The sequence below is a fragment of the Cucumis melo genome, chromosome 2 (genome assembly GCF_025177605.1).
Source record: "Cucumis melo cultivar AY chromosome 2, USDA_Cmelo_AY_1.0, whole genome shotgun sequence".
Taxonomy (NCBI): Eukaryota; Viridiplantae; Streptophyta; class Magnoliopsida; order Cucurbitales; family Cucurbitaceae; genus Cucumis; species Cucumis melo.
Window position 1 is genome coordinate 11,190,031 of NC_066858.1, and position 20,881 is coordinate 11,210,911.

At 33.7% G+C, this 20,881-nt stretch overlaps 1 protein-coding gene across 2 annotated transcripts; it reads left to right on the forward strand.

Annotated features, from left to right (window-relative positions):
* The first annotated feature begins 7,870 nt into the window (after positions 1-7,870).
* LOC103487243 (uncharacterized) lies at positions 7,871-11,807 on the forward strand. 2 transcript variants are annotated; one of them, XM_051080796.1, is made up of 3 exons: positions 7,871-8,436; positions 9,563-9,942; positions 10,770-11,807. In XM_051080796.1, exons 2-3 carry the CDS (start codon positions 9,614-9,616, stop codon positions 11,422-11,424), a joined length of 984 nt encoding a protein of 327 aa, XP_050936753.1. In that variant the 5' UTR covers positions 7,871-8,436; positions 9,563-9,613; the 3' UTR covers positions 11,425-11,807. The 2 variants fall into 2 exon arrangements, with proteins under 2 accessions (XP_050936753.1, XP_008443725.1); XM_008445503.3 differs by having other exon boundaries at positions 9,601-9,942.
* The last annotated feature ends 9,074 nt before the right edge of the window (positions 11,808-20,881 follow it).

Genomic DNA, 20,881 nt, shown 5'->3' on the forward strand with positions numbered 1-20,881 from the left:
GCCTTTAATGACGAATTGGAAGGAACTTCAAGAGTCACTTGGACACCCAAAGGACATAATGAATCTAGAAATTCAAATTCATTCACATCTTTAATGCATTTTTAGTTTCATTCACATATTTATTATGTACTTATTAATATTATTTATTAGAGTAGTTGAAAATGTATAAAATTAAATGTTGTGTCATTTCATATAACATTTTAATTAGTATAAATAAGGATGTAGTTTCCACATTCTGGGCACAACTTGAATTTGAATGAAATTTCTCATAGAGTGTTATCTCTCAAGTTTTATGCTTTCCTTTGTATTCTTGTGTTAGAATACATGTTTAGGACTTTCAATCTAGTTTGATCAATTAGATTGTAGAGAGTTCGAAATCTTGAAGTTAGGAACAAATTCTCCTTTCTTTTTTATCTTTTATCAATCTTTCCAAGCCAAAATCTGTTTAGCTTTTTTGGAGTTGTTTAACTATTTGTTTAATCGGGGTTATTCTTACTATTGTTGTGATGGTTCACCTAGTATAAGGAGAGTTCTCAAACGTGATTGAGGTAGCTCTGTTTATCACTACCTACACGATCATGTATCATTTTCTACACAATCATGTATCATTTCCTACATGATCATGTATCATTTCCTACATGATCATGTATCATGATCGTTTAGAAGAAAAATTACATGTGCATGTGTGGTCGATTAATCGAGTGCTGACTGAGGAATTTTTGTTATTTCGCATTGTTGGCCTGTGAGTTTTTTTCATTTTCAAATTTGTTTTATATAGTGTAAATATTTTACCGGATTGTTAGTTTTTTTTTAAACTCCTATGATATATATATATATATATATATATATTAAGAATATTAGACATTCAGATTTATCCTAGATTATTAATATATTAATAATATTAGAAATTCAGGTTTATCCTAGATTTTTAAAAATGTAACATGAACCCAACCTAAAATAAAAACTAACTCAATCGGACCCTTACAATTTGGGTTGAGTAATCCGGGTTGTTCAGGTTATTTGAAACCCTTAAACTCTCTTACTATTTATTAGAATTATTAGTCACTCTTGAACAAGTTTTCATGTTATTCTAGTAAGTTTTTTTTAGGTTATAGATAATTATAGATAGTTCGAGTTTGTTCTCCTTTGTTCTTTTGTTGGTGAAACGTTTAAATCTTAAATATATAACCCAAAATCTATTTTATAATTGTTTTTAAGTGAATTAAGGTTGTTTCATACATGTTTAGAAAGTTTTTTGTTATTTTTTTTTCATCTTGCAAACATCTCACAACTTTATCTTCAAATGCACAATCCCAAATCAATCATATACTTGTTTTATGTAATTTAGAATGCTTGACACATGTTTTAAGAAGTTTTTAGCTATTGTTTTATATCTTGCAAACTAGCAACTTTCAAAATTTAAATGTTCAATCCCAAATCAATTTATATAGTTGTTTTATGTAATTTAGGATGCTTCTACACACGTTTTTATGAAGTTTTAGCTTGCAAACATCTTGCAACTTCCTATATTAAGGCAAGCAACCTCTTGATGCTTCCACCACACACACTCGCATTTCTGATATGTATGCTGAAGATAAGTTCGACGATAGGATTGCATTGCAACAACTTTTTTGCCACCTGTTTAGCTAAATCTAGGTCATCACACATCAAGTGATAACAATTAACACCTTATCTTTTCTTTCAAATAAGACAAGGCATTAATAGCTGCATTTAACTAAACAAGACAAATAATGCAGACTTCCACATTCTCTTGCATTAACTATTCCTTACATTATTTACCCATATTTACTTAGATGCAATCAAATATGTGAGATAAGAAAATGGGAGAACGAAAGTAGAAATGTATTGCATTTATAACTAAAGCTTTAGGCCTATCGACCATGGAGTTTACATTACAAATACAAGCAAAGAAATTGCAAATGAAGTCATAAGGAAATAAGGCGAGCCGCTAAGTATGATATCTCATACTCATTGGCTCTGATTTTTTCCTATACATTGAGGGGGATCGGAAGGGAAACTCTTTCATCTCTGTTCTAAGCTCTCACTTAAAACAAAAAAGGGAAATAGAGGTTGAAAGAGCTTGCTCTCCGATGGTTTTTCGCCACTTGTTCTTGAAAAAGCAACCTTTTATTTATAGGCAAGGATTGCCAAGACGTGTCAAAGTTTGGGTTTTATTAATTCTTTGAAAAAGTTGCTATTTGCCACAAACATTACGTTTGTCCTTTTCTGACATTCGCACAAACTCTTTTTGTCTGCTAGTGATATAAAATGCATAGCTCTATGCTTATGATGGCCTTGTTGGTCGTGTTGCCTCCTTGCCTAATTTTTGTCACCTGGATATTCTTCTCTTTTTTCCTAAAAACTTGCACAAGCGACATGGAAAACGCGATAAACAAGTATAAAGTTCTGTTTGTAATTTATAACGTTCGACCAAGTTATTTGATCTATTTTATTACGCGTTTTCTTCTTTTTTCATGTGTTAAGATTTCATTATTCTGCCTAAAGGCTACAATAACTTGTATTTCTACAAGTTATCAAAAACCTCTAAGGCATTGGGTGCTAGGTGATAACTTGTAGAAATATAAGTTATTGTAGCCTCTTTTATAGAATAACGAGGCCATAATGTAGAAGAAGTGTATCAAAATACCATAATTATGTTGAAAAAGCATAAGTATTTAGAAATACACTTTACATAAGCATCTATGTCAGTTTTACCACGTTTCAGTGTCTTAACGCAGGAATAAAAGCAAAAGAAGAGATTAGTGAATCATATAAGATATCGTGCAAGAGCAACACGAGAAGAGCCCGTCTGACGAAAACAAATGCTAGACAATGAGCTTCATCACTACGGGAGGACGATTCAGTAGAAGACAAGAATGGTAGTCGGGGATGATTTAACTTGACAATGGTGACTTTCGATGTTGAAATGATCAAAAGAATAGAAGTTTTTCGCCGAAAGTTACCTATATAAAGGACCCCATCACCATCAAGAAAAAGAGGCCTAGGCCAAAGAGAGTCGGTTGTGTGGAAAGTCATATGCTGATCTCTAGTTAAAATGCCTGAATGGGCTAAAACCTAAAGAGTGGCGAAAAAGAAGTAGCATTTTCGCCGTCTGTAAAAGTCATCATCTTATTCTTCGACCAAGCTGTGAGTGAGAGCTTAGAGTTTGAAAGAAAGGAAACTCATTTCCCACTTCCTCTAACTTGTAAACATTTTCCATTCTCTTTTCTTCCCATTTTTATTCTTTGTAATATATGTTGTTCATATTTGTACAATGGTTGAAGGCTTACATTCTTTAATATATCTTACATGTTTATATCTCTTCAATCCGTTCATCTCTTTATTGTTCATCTATTAATGTGTTATTTGTAGTTTAGTCTTGTGATAAGTTCTTGATAAGTTGCTTTGCTTATAACTCTTATCGTGTTAGTTGAGCTATTTTCATCACTTGGCTAGTGTATATTACCAACTACTCGAGAGGACAAGTAGCAAAGATATGACTAATGTGTGTTAGGAGGAGTTTGGACAAACTCCACCTCGGCGAGATAACTTCCATCATTTATACCCTGAAAGAAGAACAAGTGTGGGCAATAGGTGCCGAGAGGTTGCTATCCTTAATCGTGAAGCTCTATACATTTTGTAAGTGAATTCTTCTAGATATATCTCGCCTAAGTAGGTTAAGTCATTTGTACCACAAAAGGAGGATAAGTGTGGTGTATAAAGACTCTAAGAGGAGCTCGCCTTAATCATAGACTAGTTATGAGAGTCATATCTCATCAAAACTTTCATGGTCTAATCGCCTAGTGATGCATAGAAATTCCTTTACCCATTCTTTCATACAAGTTAGTTCGCATCCATCTAATTCCCCTTACATAATCTCTAGAGTACATGAGTAGTTTTAGTTCCACTTACATTCATTTATTCTTTTATCCCGCCTTATTGATGAGTAAATCCTATAATTAATCTTTGATATCAATTCCCTGTGTTTGACTCTGGATCATCCAGATAAACCTGTTGTTTTGCTTATACTTGGGCAAGCAACAGGAAAACTTATACACGACAATGACTTAGCTTGAATGTGGTGAATAGAGATATTGGGAGCATTTTGCGTGCAATGATCATGTTTGAATGCATAATGAAGAGTTTTAGAAGGAACATTTTTCATGCAATGATCTTGAATCAATGACACATTATAAAGAATAAAATATAGTTTACCTCACTAAGTCCAAACACACTAAGCACTAGGTGACCAAAGCTTGTGTTAGGCAAGCAAGAGTGTTCAGATAACCTTTAAAGGAGGAGGTTATGTAGACAGCAAGACATGTTAGGCATTGTGCTAGGAAAACCAAGGCTTGCTAAGCCTCTAAGTTAGGAGGTTTGGCTGCGTGAGAAGAGGTTGGGCAACCAAAGGCCTATGCAGTCAAGGGCTAGTTTCTAGATGACATGGTTTGTTAAAGGTTTCGTGAGATAGTTTAGAGATTAGGCAAGCAAGGGGGTGTCCTAGGCATTCTGAACTTAATCTAGGCGGTCAATTTCGACAAGGAAACCTCTATAAGATATGCAATAGGCAACCAAGAGTGTTCAAAGCATATGGGCCATGAGGTGAAGTGGAGTACAAGTGTCATGACATGCAAGACACTTAGGTTTTGTCAAGTAAGAGGTGTAAAGTGCTCAACATGAGGTGGAAAGTGACAAGTAGAATGTGTAAGAGGCAAGGAGAAGGTGTTACTAAGAAGCCATGTAAAGATCTCTATGTAAAGAAAACTTTTGGTGAACAATGTTCACAATCCACCCGTACCAATTAGAAAATTCCACTTGAAAAATCTCTTAAATTAAGTCTAATGTCAAGGGTAAGGATGCAAATAGAGAAGACACGAGGAAATGACGTGTTGAAGAGGAGAAAGCCACAAAGGTCATTTCGAAGAAAAACTGAATAATGTTGATTATTTTGGAGCTACAAAACTCAATACTTGGAATCTTTGGCCGAAATTTAAGATAGTTAGGACATTTCTTAACAAGTTTAGAAGGAAGTTTCTTGATTTGAGTTCTAGATTTTAAGTTCTTAAGTTCCATAGTCAAGTAAAGTTTCTTGATGAAAATCAAATTTCTGGGTAAGACCCAAGGGTGAATCAAGTGCCAAGATGACAAGGTAAGATAGGTGTGCAATTTTGAAAAAGGGAGGTTATTTTAGCCTTGAAGCATGTCTATCGCACAACTAGGGAATGTGAGGCACACACCTAAGCCGTGCGGGATGCCATGCATGCACAGATGAGGTCAGTCATGTGTAGTGTTACAATCGTAACTTTCAACCACGATTGTGCGACACTTGTTCTGCTCGGTCAACAAGTTAGTCGTTCAATATTCGAAACTCGCGGATAAACTTGCAGTATGATGTAGCCTCCCTCCACGTTCTCAGGAAAATGTTTTTATAAAATGGGAGAGAGAAAGTAAATAGTTGAAAACATCATAAAAGAAAGCATTGAAGACTGTCAATTGCAAAGAAAATAGCTTAGCTTGCAAAGAGTGCGACAAGGCTTGGACGAAGGTTGGACTACTCAAGTACCCCCTATAGTACATATTGAGATTTTTGGCCTTGGCAGGCTTGCATATGAAAAAGTTGAAATGTCACACTGTGGCTCGGCGACACGAAAACAAAAAAATTAACCTAGACTACTTTCAAGACATAAAGATAAAGCAATTTAGGGGTATTCGGGCATACGACCATAGGTAAATAATACCTTGGACAAGTATGCCCTTGACACGTAGCGCCTGACATGCAACACATTGAGCGTACAACCAATCTTGCGTGCAGACATATAGCTTATAGCGTGCAACCACAAGGTGCACACGATGTGCGAAAGGCTTGCGAGGTTAGAACGTGGCCAGGCCCTTAGGCCTGCACGCATGCGTGGAGCTTGCTATCCATGCTATGCATACCATCCCAGCTCGCATGTTAGTTTTAGGCTTTTTTGAGTATTATGGCAATTTTTGCTTGGAGTTTGGATGTTTTCTGAATTAAAGGGTCTTATTGAAGGATAAATATGATTATTTTAAAACAAGGAAGAAATTGGGCAAGTTTGCAAGTCAAGGATTTAGTTACCATCAGTGAGTGACATACGAATTTAATTAGTTTCTAAGAATATTTCAAGCTTGATTTATTATGCATGACTTTAAAGCTATTTACAAACATGTTTTCAAATAGATCATTTTGAACATGTTTGAGCTAGTTAGAAATGATTTATGAGTATGCTTTGAGATTTCTGAAATAAAATGGTTTATTGTGTTAGAAAGCTATTTGCAAAGCATGAGTTTGATGAATACAGTATTAGCGAAAAAACCATGTTCGTTCTATACATTGAGTTATCTATGGTCAATGTGCACAGATTATCATGAATATAGGGCTTTGTTGACCACTTAGCCAGCTACCATCGAGTTTAGGCATGCTAGTATCCATCCTACTCTACTATCTTGACTGAATTCAAGTAGGATAGTATCTATTTTACTCTACTATCTTGACTGAGTTCAGACATGATAATATCATGACCAAGTTTATCAGGCATGGTAATATTGAACTATGAAGCTAACGTGATCAAGTTTCATAATATATAATAAACAGATAATCGTTTTCTATGAAGCAGAGAATTATTTATTGAGAAGATTGATTTACAAAGTTGAAATGTTTTAGAAACCACATGTTATTTATATGGTGGTTTGCATATGTTAAAAAGCTAAACTTTGAGCTTAACTATTTTAAAAGCATGTTTTACAAAACTGTCATTCACTGGGATTTTTAGCTCATTCTTTCAAAATGTTTTCTCACTTTTCAAATGATAATCATGTTTTCCTAAGCTGAGCCTATTGCTACCATGCCAACTAGTTTGATAGGAAAGTTAGTAAAGTAATCATGTTCAAGGTAGTATACTAGATCAAAGTCAGTGGTGTTGTAATACAGAGAACTGATTTGTATTAAAAGTCTGGTCTTGTCATTGTAAGAATCATTTAAAAGTTTGTAAAATAAAATAGGCTGCACTTGAATTTTCTTTCTCCAAAATTTAGTTATATGCTTCCGTTCAGTTTTAATTAAAGGTTTAGAAGTTAAGATCAGCTAGTATCGTTGAGGAAAAGATGATATCGGTTGACTTCAAGTCGTCTCTTGAATCGAAAAAATGTGGTTTGAGAGGGGGTGTGATACTTAATATGTATGCTAAATTAATATGGACGTTTGAATTCTATTAGTGGATCATATAGGCTAATTAAGAGATTAATTAGTGTATTAGGGCGTTTAACTATTAGCTTTTAAGTAAACAAGTCAAGAATAAAATTAAGCGAGCAGCGATCTCTTAGTGTTTCTTAATGAGCAACCAACTAGATGAGTGGATTCTGATTTTTCCTAAGCTAGAACCCTTTAATTGAGTTTAAACCCCTTTTAATTGAGCTTTTACATTTCAATCATTTAAATTCATTTGCAATCAAAATTTACACAAACTCCCTCTTGACCATTTGAATTCAATTATTAGCTAAAAATGATGAGATTCTTCTTGGAGACGAATCTTACCGCTTATACTAAGTGTGGTTAACATAAGTTGGAGTTCAAAAATTTATTTGATTAACATGGTTTGAAACAACGACAAATTCATGTTAGTCAATTCTAACCTTGAGTCTAAAAACATCCCTAACAAATTATGTTTCATTTTACTCATCATTTAGAAATTAGAAAGGTAAAAAAAAAAAAAAAAAAAAGGAAGCTAGAGACTCCACGTAGAAAAAGAAAAGAAAACATGAATGGTTGAAAATCTAGTGGCCATGTAAAAAAATACAAACAAATATACTACAGATTAGACCCTACTTTCTAGGAAAATAGAAAAGGAAAGAAAAAGAGAGAAGGGAAAGGTAAAAGAAACCGTAGCCTCACAAGTCATTCGAGTTTCAGCCACAACGACCTCTGTAGAGTTTCTTCTCCGGCGATCCACCAGCTACTCCGGGAACGTTACCGCCCCTTTGCGGCCTCAAACGTCTGTGCACACCTAATCTGTGAACGCCAACGTCTCATCCTGGAACGCTCAACACCATGAGCTTCACGGCCACGTAGACCCACGCTTGAACACTGACCCACGTTGCGACGGGCTTCAGCGACCTTCTTCGGCCTACCACAAGCGTGGAAGGCGCGGGTTGATTTCTGCCGCAACGACGAGCACCCAGACGCGCGGCCCACTGGCAACGGCTCCTTCAGCAGCGGTGTGTCCGCTCGGCAAATACTCCAGCAATTCAGATCTGTAAACCCAACCTGTTTTTGTGATTGGATTTGTGACCCACAACCCGAAGGACCTCGAATCTGAACACCCATATCCTGTGGATCTGTGAGTTCGAACCTATTCGAACACAATCCGGCATAGACCCAAGCTATTTTTCTTTCCAGTAAGGATTAGTGGGCAACCGTTCGTCTACATTATTGTTGAATCCATTTAAATGTTCGAAATGTGTTTCTCTTTATTGGAATTCTTATGCATTTAGGTTAGGGTGATTGAAATTAAGTTTAAGGTCCACTTGGGTAAGAACTGAGTTTTAACCTTAGAATCTAGTTTTTTTTGTTTCAGGAGCTGATTGACTAGCTTAAGAGCGCTTTTAGAATGAAATGCTAACAGTTTTTGCTTCTTTACTCTGTTTGCTTAATGCTTTGTATGTTTCATGCTTGTTGTTTTGTTTGAAAAATGTGATTTAATATTCTATATGTTGTCATGAACTATTATGTGTTCTGATGTGTAAAGCATGTTGTGTTCTTAAGATTGTTTGAAGAAGTATAATGAGTATGTGAAAGTTTATGTTAATGTGGTCATTGGGCAAGCATGATCTAGAAAGAAGGGTTAGAAGGCCTTGAGTTTGTATGAAAGGAAGTAAGGAGGATTTTTGGGTCTTGGATATAAATGGCTTAGGCTGATGTTGTGTTAAGGAAAATAAGAAAAATATTAGGGCCTTGAGTATAAATGGTTGAGGGGTTGATATGTCATTATAAGGTTAGATCTTATATACCGTAGGGAGTTAGTAAGTCGACTTCAAGATCCCATTGAAAGAGATCAAGACTTTAAGAAATTTGAAAATTTCCTTAGTAAAAGCGTTAATAGGTTCTTGAACCTTTTTATATGTTTATAGGAGGTCCTCGAACTTTTAATCTCCATAATTAATAAGTCTAAAGTTCAATTTTTTTTTTAAAAAGTATGTTCTGGATATAGAATTGAATGGCATGTCAAATGTGATGTTAAGCTTCTAACTTTATCTATGGAGTTCATGATTTTTTAAAATGTTGAATAGTTCAATGACCTATATAACACAAAATTTAAGATTTAAGGACCTATTGGAGAAAGTTCAAGAATCTATTATTTTAAGTTATAAAGTTCATGTACTTATTAGACACTTTTAAAGTTCATGATCAAATAAACACAAGCTTTAAACTTCAGGGATTGCCTTGGTAATTTAACCTTATTATTGTTGTTATTTTATTATTATTTGAAATTAAGATTCTCACCTTACGAGAAGCCCATTATAGGAGGAAACACTTAGCCTGAAGCTTGCATTTTTTGTCAGTTGTACTCCGTTAATGGCGTTGTGGTCCTCATCATCGTCTCCAAAAGGGATTGTTGTCACCTTTCCAGTGCTCTTACTCACCGGCTTTGCTGTGATTCTCTTTTGCTTCTTCTTTATCTCCAATCTCTCCTCTTGTTCATGCCCTGTTACTCCCCGCATTGTTGTCTCCGGTACTGCAGCCAATAATGGAGTCCACATTGGTGAAGGGGTTCTAACGAACAAGGACGATGTTGAATGGGTGAAGGATCAAATCAAAGCTAATGGGCTGCAGATGCATGAAAATGTGCTTCGGAAAGGCATCAACCCTCGCACTAGGGCTCAACAGCTTGAAGATCTCAGACAGTGAGTATTTGTATTATAACTAATAGCTTTTCCTCTCGTTTGAGACAAACGTAATTTAACGAATTGAAATTAAACTTTTATGCTTTACCTAGTTGTCTTGCACCGTCCAATGATTACTAATCTCAAATTTGTGGTTTTATATAAGTCATTTGTGTTGACTGCCTAGAATTGAACCTGAAGTATAGATGATAATTTTTCTTAGGCCATCCTAAGATTGCTAGTGATAGTTATTTACTTAGGTTCTTTTGCATGTCAATTAGTTTATAACAGCATTGGAAGCTCTGCACTTTGTCTTCTCTGAAGTTGAATGGAAAAGAGGTAAAATTGGACATCACATCATTTTGTAATATTAATGAAAAAGGTGTAGTTTTCATGATAACGTATAAACTTGCTTGTATGCACTGTATAGAACTCCATCAAAGCTTGTTGATTGATGTTTGCGGATTTCGTTGGTCAAATTACTTATTTATTGATATAGTGTAACGTTGGTCAATTGTAACTTGGATATCTTTGTTTTTACGTGTTCATTGTTTATATCATTACGAAATATGAATGGAAATTTTAAATCATTTCTATGATATAAATTCAAACTTCCTTGAATGTTCTACCTAGAATGTCATCCAGTAATACTCCTTGAATGATTCTTATGATTTATGTCGGCCAAATTGCTTATTCATTGATCTATTGTAACTTTGGTATCTTTGTTTTGCTGCTGATTCATTGTTCATTTAAACTTGTTGCTCTTTCTACTCCTTGTGAACCGTGTATATTGTGCTTTATATGAATACTTCATCCATTATTGACATAGTTCGTAAAATTCATGATAGATTCAAGGGTATATCACATTATGAGGGACCAGAGGATCAGAACCGTACAGCATTTCCATGCCCTGGTGAGCTTCTGGTTGAAGAGCACCATAGTAACTATGGTGAACCGTGGGCAGGTGGGCGAGATGTGTTTGAATTCCTAGCCGAGTTCTCTCATATAACACCAGATGCACATGTTTTGGAGATTGGATGTGGCACTCTACGAGTTGGCTTGCATTTCATTCGATACCTTAGGCGTGGACATTACCATTGTCTCGAGAGGGATGAACTCTCTATGATGGCTGCCTTCAGGTACGAGCTTCCATCTCAAGGTCTCTTAAGCAAGCGTCCATTAATCGTGAAAGGGGAGGACATGAACTTCAGTAAATTTGGCTCTGAAGTTCATTATGATTTAATATATGCTAGTGCTGTGTTCCTTCACATGCCCGATAAGCTTGTATGGGTTGGACTAGAGAGGCTTTCCAACAAATTAAAGCCATATGATGGGCGAATTTTTGTGTCCCATAACATAAAGTTCTGTTCACGGTTGGGAGGTGAGGAATGTACGAAGCGTCTCACAAATTTAGGACTTGAATATCTAGGAAAGCGCACACATGATAGCTTGCTTTTTAATCACTACGAAATCTGGTTTGAGTTCAGACGATCAAAGCCTTAGTAGTAACAACACACTGTATCAATTCGGACCGGGTTCCCAAAATGTGAGATGAATATAGGAAGATATCAGCAGTTTATATTTCTAGTCTTGATGGCTGAGAATGCCCTTGACATTTCAACTTCTTGAATGGTTTGGCCAACCCCAAAGGTTCGTCACTAGAAAGAAGGAAATGGCTTTTTTTTTTTTTTTTTTTTTTTTTTTTTTTTTTTTTTTTTTTTGGTTATAGTGCTTACTTGGGCTCTTCTTCCGTGTGCTAAGATAGCCGAAGGCTTAGATTTCTTTTTTGTATGTAAGGCTCCCTTTGTTGTATGTTCGTTGTGTAATTTCTATTCAATAGTTTGGATTTTGGAGCATTTTTTTAATGCAAAAAAGTTTTTTTTTCATTAGTATTATTTTTTATAACAACTAGCTAGCTTAATGATAAATTTGGCTTGTCGAAACCCAAGTTTAATATTATTTTTTATTAAGAAAATTAGAAAAAGAAAATAGATGTAATTCATTGGGCGTTTGTAAGTGTGTATTCTACAAACTCTAACTATGTTGAATTCCTTATTTTTCATACTCAAAACCATTCCATAGACAAATTATTCACTCAATACATCACTCAACATGAGGGATTGAAATAAAGGCTATCCTCATTATCAATTGCATCGCTGGCAGCAAAATTTTATCTACATTATCGATTTATTGTTTCCTTATTAACATAATGAATAAAAATAATTAACATTGTTACTTGTTTTAAAAGTGTGAAGTATTTTTTTTATTAATCTAAATATACTTTTCTAAATAAAAATTAATTTTTTTAGAGTAATTGTAACGGGTAGATTTCAGAATAGATTAAATTAAAATTAATTTACATAAATGTAACAAAATCGAAAAAACAAAAAACAAAAGCCTATAAAGGAGGTAAATTTTTTTATAATTTTCATAATTTTCATATTTACCCTTGTATCATTTCTCTTTCTTCTTCTTTCTTCTTTGTGATTTCTTTTCTTTTAGATTATATCGTCTCCTTTTTTAGATTTTTTTATTCTATTTTTAAACGATTTATTTTTTTAAAATCTTTTATTTCTTTATTGTTTTTGGCAACATTCTTTGAATCTATTTCATGATTATTTTAATATTCTTCTTCATTTTTTTCACATTCGAGAATATCAAGATCGTTTAAATGTCATTCTAAATGATCAAAACGATTATCTATCATGGTCAACACGATAGTTTAAATTTGAAGTCTTTTTTTCATTGTTTAAAACGAACTATACGATCATGCTACCACTATCTAAACGATCTCTTACAGCACGATCCTTTACCATGGTTGTCACTATCGTTAGATTTGAAGTTTTTAACGATTATTTACATTTACTACACGATCGTTTACCATGATCAACTCAATTGTTTACTATGGTCAACATGATAACACATCATATAGAGTATATTAATTCACTGCACGATTGTCTATCCTTGTGATATATTTTAAACGATCGTGTAGTTATGGTAAACGATAGTGTGACCGATCGTGTATTAGTAAAGTATATTATTTAAAATGAACTATACGATTGTGTATCATGATTTAAACGATCGTAGATTATTCATTTAGACTCTTGTACACAATCATTTAGAAGACGATTACATCACGTGTTGGTTGAGGTATTTTTAGTATTTTACATTGTAGATCTGTAGGCTTTTTCCTTTCAAACATTATTCTATACGATGTAAATATTTTACTACTTTGTTCTATTTTTGAAAAAAATCACTTAAATAAAGGATATAACAATATTTAAAACTAATTGGAGAAATGACAAACTTCTATCAATAGCTTGATTTGTCTCACATTTATTCCTACAATACCCATGTAAAGATGTCAAAACTCAAGTCAAGCTTTCGAAGCTAAAAAAATAGTTTTTGTATTTAAAATTTAACTAATAATTCAATTTTTTTATGATATATTTGCAAAGAAAAAGAGGGGAAAACAAATTACATTAATTAGGCTCATGATTCACATTTTTATTGTTGGGTTGACTAGAAAAATAACAAAATTGAAGGCTTCCTTTGAATAAATAATAAAATTTAATTTAAATTGGTGAAACAGTAAAATCATACAAAAATAAAAAAAAATACTGCTGCACAAATGTGTTAAATACCCCTATTTTAGTGAAAAAACTTACCTCCAGAATATAATTATTCTAGAATCCTAAATAACTCATCTCCAAAAAAAACAATGATTACAACTATTCCTTAATTTTTTTCTCTACCAAAACAGTAAAATCAATTAAAACCCATAAAAAACCTCAATCTTCTCCCAGTTGCCCAATCTAGTGTCTCTTTTAATTTTTATCATTTAACATGGTATTAGAGAAGGTGATGAAACCCTAGCAATCATCGACAAAAACCAATTGGTGTAAGATAACCTTCATTTTGCACTAACCTTGCTTCCGTCACATTTACCACTAGAGTCGTCGATTTTTCGCTACTAACACTATTGCTGTTGTTGAAGCATACTTTGATCATTACCTTTAGTTTTTGCATGTTCGTCCAACTCTAGCGTCGTTTAGTTATGGAGATTAAGTTTCGGTTAGTCTATCTTTGCTAATGGTACATCAACAATTGGCTAATCTTTCGATAAGTTTTCAGCAACAAATCACTACTCTTAGAACAACCTTAAGTGCTCCCACAAACTTAAATTCCAGTACAGTAAATTCTGACATTTCTTTCGGTCAATCGATGTATCCAGTGAATTCAATATAACCTCTTTTCCTACTTTAACTACTATAAACTATTTGTCTGGCTCTATGTTAAATTTCACAAGGTTAATTGTAGGAGAAAAGTTGAATGGCCAGAATTATTTCTCTTGGTCTCAGTCCATTAAAATAGCATTTGAGGGGTGTCACAAGTTCAAATATCTAATTGGTGAGATACTAAGACCTAAACCTTTAGGTGCACGTTCGAAAATGAGAATACTCTCTCGTTTGATTGCTGCTGATTAATAATATGGAACCTAAGATAGGAAAATCATTGTTGTATGTTATGATTGCTTGGCATATCTGAGACGTAGTTCATAAGTTATATTATAAAAGATAGAATGTGTCTCACCTTTACTCTCAGTGTAAATGGGCTCACAAGTGGAAATAGGAGACGATGGTTGTCACTTCATACTTTAATAAATTGTTTTTAATCTTGTAAGAGATGGACTTATGTTAAAATTATTTGGGATTGTTTGTGTGGAGGTGTTCAGTATCCAAAAATTAAGGAAGTCGATCATGTTTATGATTTTCTAGCTGATTTTGAACTCCAAGTTCGATGTAATGCAAGACCTTGTATTGGGACAAAGGCTTAAACCTTCTCTTATGGATGTATGTTTTGAGGTGCGTCTAGAGAAAGATAATGGGGTTTGGATTTCTCTCAAAGACAATGGGGTTTGGATTTTTCTAAACTCTTCTCTAAGCTCTCACCTAAAGTAAAGAAGAGAGGTAAGGGATGAAGTTGAGCTTGTTCTTCATAAAATTTCACACACTTTATTTGGAGGAGATACCCTTGTATTTATAGGTGACGACTGATGGGACTTAACATAGTCTGGGCGTCATTAATTCTCTGACACTGCTGTACGACACTGATAACGTCTTTTTGTCCTTTTCTGACATCCATGCCAACCATTCTTGTCGTCTAGGCCATGCAGATCACCTAACATCTTTCTCTTGTTGCCTGGTTGATGTGCACCTTATCGCCTCATGTTTTTCGATTTGCTACTTCTTTGTCTTTCACTTAAAAACCTGCATTAAGACATGAAAACCGTGATAAATAAGAATTTTACTCTTTTGATGCTTGTAACGCGTAATTATCCTATTTTGTCCATTTTGCTTCGTGTTTTCTTCCTTATTCTACATTAAGACTTCATTATTCTACCTAAAAGTCTATAAAAACCTGTGTTTCTACAAGTTATCAGGTTGCTAAGGATGAAAAAAAATATAGGTTGGACAAAGAAAAGTTGAAGGAAACTAAGTTGAAACCGAGCCCATTATTGAGTTTTTTTTAGGTAAAGGGTAATAATTATTTATTTAATTAATTTAAATTTTAGACAAAATTTGTTAAAGAAAGTGTTAAGTGAGTAATAAGTTGGGAATTGAGAGTGGCTACTAAGTGGGAAGTGAAGTAGGAAGTAGAAGATAATAGGGTCAATGAATGAGAGGTTGTCGTCCATCCAAAGGAAAATGAAAGAAAATTGTTTATATTTATCGGTGCTTCCATTTTCACGAAGTTTTCATCAAACTTTCTATAGAAGAATTGCTTGAAGAAGAAGAACCTTCATTGCCATGGAGTGATCTGATCGGAAAGACGAAGAAGATTAAAGAAAAACATCAAGCTTGGAAAATTTTCTGGTTAAACTGTAGCAGCCTTGTATTTTAAAGATTTGAAGTGTAGAGAATGAATTAGAAGTTGTAACTTGGAGTTTAGAAATATAAAAGGCTTCTCTACATTTTTCATGAAGAAATGTAAGAGCTAATTCTTTCTCGAAATGGCTGAAATTTAAAGAAACTTAATATTGTACATGCTTTAAGTTGAATGTGAGAAATAGGGTTTTTGAGGTCGATCCCATATTCACAGGTTAGTTAGTTAAGACGTTTCTTATGAGTTTTATGAAATAAATTTGGGGTAATTTTGTTAAGAAATGAGGGAGATAAGCAAGCTTTTACGGGTGTTTGTTGCTACAAAAAAAAGTTATATACCGTGGAATGTTTGATTAACTCGAGGAGTTCTAAAGTGTTTCAGATGTCCAGATTTTGAGATAAACTTGTCCTAATTATGAGAATGATTTGTGAGCTTCTCTTTGTAATCTCTCTCTATCTCTCTCTAAGCTCACACTTAGAAGTTGATCGAAGAAAGGGTGAATATGAGGACAGGCATGGGGAAGGGGTCTAACACTTCCCTTCCACAAGTCTCTCGAAAGAGAGTTTTTACATGGTGAAGTTGGAGATATTTATGCGCATATTTGGTCGGCAAAATAATCATGCCCTGTTGCATATTGTTAGCGCAAAAAGTAGCTGTTTCATGTTACATCAACTCCAACTACTACTTTTGTCTTTTAGAAAATCACCATGCATTATGAATTGTTGTCAGAACGCGTCACAATTTGGATTGCTAGACAGCTTCTTGTTGCAAAGTCCTTGAACGCATTCTTCTGTGATTTGCTTCATTTCTTCTTTTCATAATCTTGCATTTAAAAATACTTAAAAACATAGTTAATCAGACGTGGTGACTTATGTAAGTTGCATTCTCCTAACTTTATAAATTTGCAATAAAAGTTACGCGTTTTGGTCATTTTATCTTTCGTCTTGACTCCATTGTTTTACCTAAAAGACTATAATAACTTCTATTTCTAAAAGTTATCATTGTCCTCGGTGAACTTATGTATTGTGTGTCTAGATAATTATGTAAGAGTTGTATGTGAGTTTGATACAATCAAGTTATTTATTTTTTTAAACTAGAGTTTTATTATAATACGAATTAAGATTTTCCATTGTATTATTTTTAAGAAATTTTATTTGTAATGTTGTTATACGTATTTGTTAAGTGAATTGTATTTTATAAGGTTAGTATGTGTTATAAGAGAGAGTCGATATACGCTGACTTCATACCTCTTCTTGTGGCTAGAGAAGTTGCTAGAGAGTAGGTGTGACATGTATCCCAAAAGGGAGAAAGTATGGTAAAAACATCGAGATCTTGCTCGCCTTAATTTTTAGTTAGTTACGTAAGTTATATCGCCTTAAGGAATTATAATCTTTCTTTGTATTGCATTGTAACACAAGGAGCTTTCCTTCAACACTCTTCGTCCTCGGCAGAATTAGTTTAACAACACGCATTACTTTCATATCCTTTCCCCTTTTATAACACACTTTTAGAGTAAATAATAATTAAGCAATTACATTATACAGTGAATTAATTTACTATATAGATACAACATGAAATTCTTATAGGCGTTATGATCCTAGTTTATCTAAAAATCCTTGTGGTCAACCTTGACTTATCTAGAAAACCTCTCTTTTTGCTTATACTTGAGCAAGATAGATAAATACTTGTACAAAACATTATAGATCATTAGAATTAAGCAATGAAAAAGGCTAAGTATGCCCCTTTTTATCACATGACCTTAGTCTTGTCCCCTAAATTTGTCGCACACTTAAACCCATATTGTTACATCCATGATAGAACTATAACATGTTTTACACATGAACAAGCTGTCTGAGAAGGAAATTTCTTTAGACCAATCTCACTACGTAGACATAATTATAAAGAAATACAATTACTTCAAATGTAAACCAACTTGTAATTCTTATGACCTTAGTGTCAAGTTGTTCAGAAACACTGGTAACAGTGTTAACCAATTTGAGTATGCGAGTATCATAGGCAAGCTTAGATATATTTTTGATTGCACTTGATCTGATTTAACTTATGTTGTAGGATTACTCTGGAGGTTTACAAGCAAACCTAGTATAGAGCATTGAAAAGTTGTAGAAAGGGTGATTAGGTACTTAAAGAAAACCCAGAACCTAAGATTACACTATATATCAAACGTTTCCTGCTATTCTCGAATGCTATAGTAATGTTAACTACTGGAACTTCCTCTTAGATGACTCAAAGGCTACCAGTGGCTATATCTTTAATATAGTAGGAAGAGCTATTTCTTGGAAGTCCAAGAAACAGACTATTTCGGATTGGGTAAGTTTTGTTGCCTGAATTTAATTTACCCTTGGTCTTTGAAGGTTAGACTGGAGTTTTTGGAAGATATTGATTTGTTGTCCAACATGTTTGAGATTGATTTCACTAAGGTTTAGGTATGCATTTAAGGTTTTATTGCCATTTGAGAATAATTGATGAAGATTTTTTTTTGTCGTGGTTATGATTTGGGTTATACTCTAAAGACTAAATTCTGGTTGGTTAATGTATAAGATTGGTTCAATATTTTCATAGACATTAGTTACTTGGATTTAACTCGAGGTAAGTGATTTTATATTACTAGAATGCGTTGAGCCAAATGCTCTAATAAAGTGATTAACTTAAATAGTCATACCTTGAAAGCATGCAAATGATTGATGCAATGTTTTCCTATGCTTTGTAATTTCAAGACTATGATGGAAATCTACGATTGTTAAGTGCACGATAGGAAAAGTGATGATCGGTAACTCTCCTGTGGCTATTTAGAACACCCCATGTTCATGAACCTTCAAATTCTCCACTTATGTTGTGATTTGTGACCCTTTGGGATCACTACCTATGTTCAATCTCGTCTTCCTTCAAGATCAAGTACTGTGTTCTTTTTGGACCACTACTTATATTATGATTGGTGGGTCTCTGGTTTAACTACTTTTGACTATGGTTACAATTATGTTAAAAAATGTGCATTTATGTCATCGAGTATTTTTAATTCTAGCTATTCTGAGAAAAAGATGGTTTTTACATCATTTATGAGAAATGTAGAGAAACCTTTTGTATTACTAACCTCCAAGTTTTAGCTTCTAATTCGTTCTTGAAGTGAAATCCCTTTGAGGAAAAAATTTCTAAGTGTAGGTTGCTAAGGACGAAAGAAAGGCTGGACAAAGAAAAGTTGAAGGAAACTAAGTTGAAACCAAGAACATTGATGAGTTTTTTTTAGGCAAAGGGTAATAATTATTTATTTAATTAAGTTAAGTTTTGGATAATTTTTTTTAAAAAAGTATTAAGTAAGTAATAAGTTGGGAATTGAGAGCGGTCACTAAGTGGAAAGTGAAGTGGGAGGTAGAAGATGTCACAGCCTCTCCCAGACGGCCCACTCTCAGCCTAAGAGATGACCTGAATCAAACAGATGTCGTTCTCCTTCTAACGGTACCTACTAACCCTACTAGAATTGAAACTCAACTTTAACATGAAACACAAGATATACTATACAATGGAAACTAAAACAAACTTTATATGATAATAATATGCAACCCATGTATACAACAAATGCAATAAGTCTGAAGTAGACATATACAAACTACAAATAAAAACAGATTATACAAAACAAACTCTCTCAGTAACCCACAACTAACAAACTCACACTAAACTCATGCATATAACTACATGTATAACTAGAGACAACACATACTAGTAGTAGCAAGCAGACATAGTCACACGTTAAGTCTATGATCTCTACCTAAAAAGTAAGAAAACATTTTGGAAAAAGTGAGTTAAAAATCCTAGTGGTGACTACTTTTAAACAAACCAGACTTTATAATTAACAAGTAAATGGGTCGTAAAATTTGTAAAAAAAGTTTCAGGCAAAGCAAAATAAATACGAGATGAAAATCTATGAGATGAAATTTCTCAAACTAAACAACTTTCTCAAACATTTCCCTTTTTTTGCTACACCTTAAACCTCTGTACATCTATGAGATGAAAATCTAGGCTTAATAAACCCTTGTGTAGAGATGTGAGAATTACGAGATGAAAATCTAGGCATCGGTAGTGCCCTATCTCGTGATAGCTATTATGAGATGAAAAATTTAGGTGTCCATAGAGGCCCTCATCTCTAACCTAGTCTCAATGATGGAAACTCTAGGTATCTACGAAATACTCTCATCAAAGGACTTTTGTGCATAGAAAAATCTCTCTCATAAAGTTTCTATATACGTTAGAATTATTGGAATTTATGTCCTAAAATTCATAGTTTGTAATCATATTCTATTCAATAAAGTCGTTAATGAGAAATTGAATACTATAATCTTAAAACCAATAAACTAAGGTTCAAAGACCTATTTTGAGTAAACTTGAACTTTATGTAGAGACATAAAAATGGATCAAGTTCGAGTAATAGCCTAAAACAATCTATAGTATATGAATAAAGGTTGAATACCTTATTCTGGGATACTATAGATGCGGTCCGCTTTGTAGTTAGTACAAACTATGTAATCCTGAATCATTCATATAGAGACATGAAAGTGGGGGCGTCCTATGTAAAGAGTTTAAATAAGACCGAACCATGAAATAGTCACTTTTATGTTATAACATCACTTACTGTTTAAAACTGACTATTTTGATTATTGATGATCTAGGTAACTTAATCTTAATCTTAAGCTAACTATGAACTTCTGTTCACATGAGATAATTGCATAGAATATGATTACAAACTACAAGTTTTAGGACATAAATTCCAACAAACTCCCACTTGGACGAAAAATCTTAATGGGATAAAATAACATTGAATTTAACCATGAGAGAGAATAATACATATGAGTACTATAAACATATGAATATATAAAAACTAGGGAAGATGCCCAATAAGAATATCTCAGGTATAGACTAAACATGCTAAAACATCTCTCATGCTTTCAAACAATATTCTTTTATATCTCAAACTCATTATGTTTCAATAACTCTTTGCATATGGTGTCACACTCTGTTCCGCATGTGCTTTAACCTCATTATGCAGCACATGATGCAACTTGAG

What these genes read in the sequence shown, in the direction of transcription:
- LOC103487243 (XM_051080796.1), top strand. Translation starts at nt 9,614, where the DNA reads ATGGCGTTGTGGTCCTCATCATCGTCTCCAAAAGGGATTGTTGTCACC. An exon ending in CAGCTTGAAGATCTCAGACA is followed by an intron (nt 9,943 to 10,769) that starts GTGAGTATTTGT and finishes AATTCATGATAG; the next exon opens with ATTCAAGGGTATATCACATT.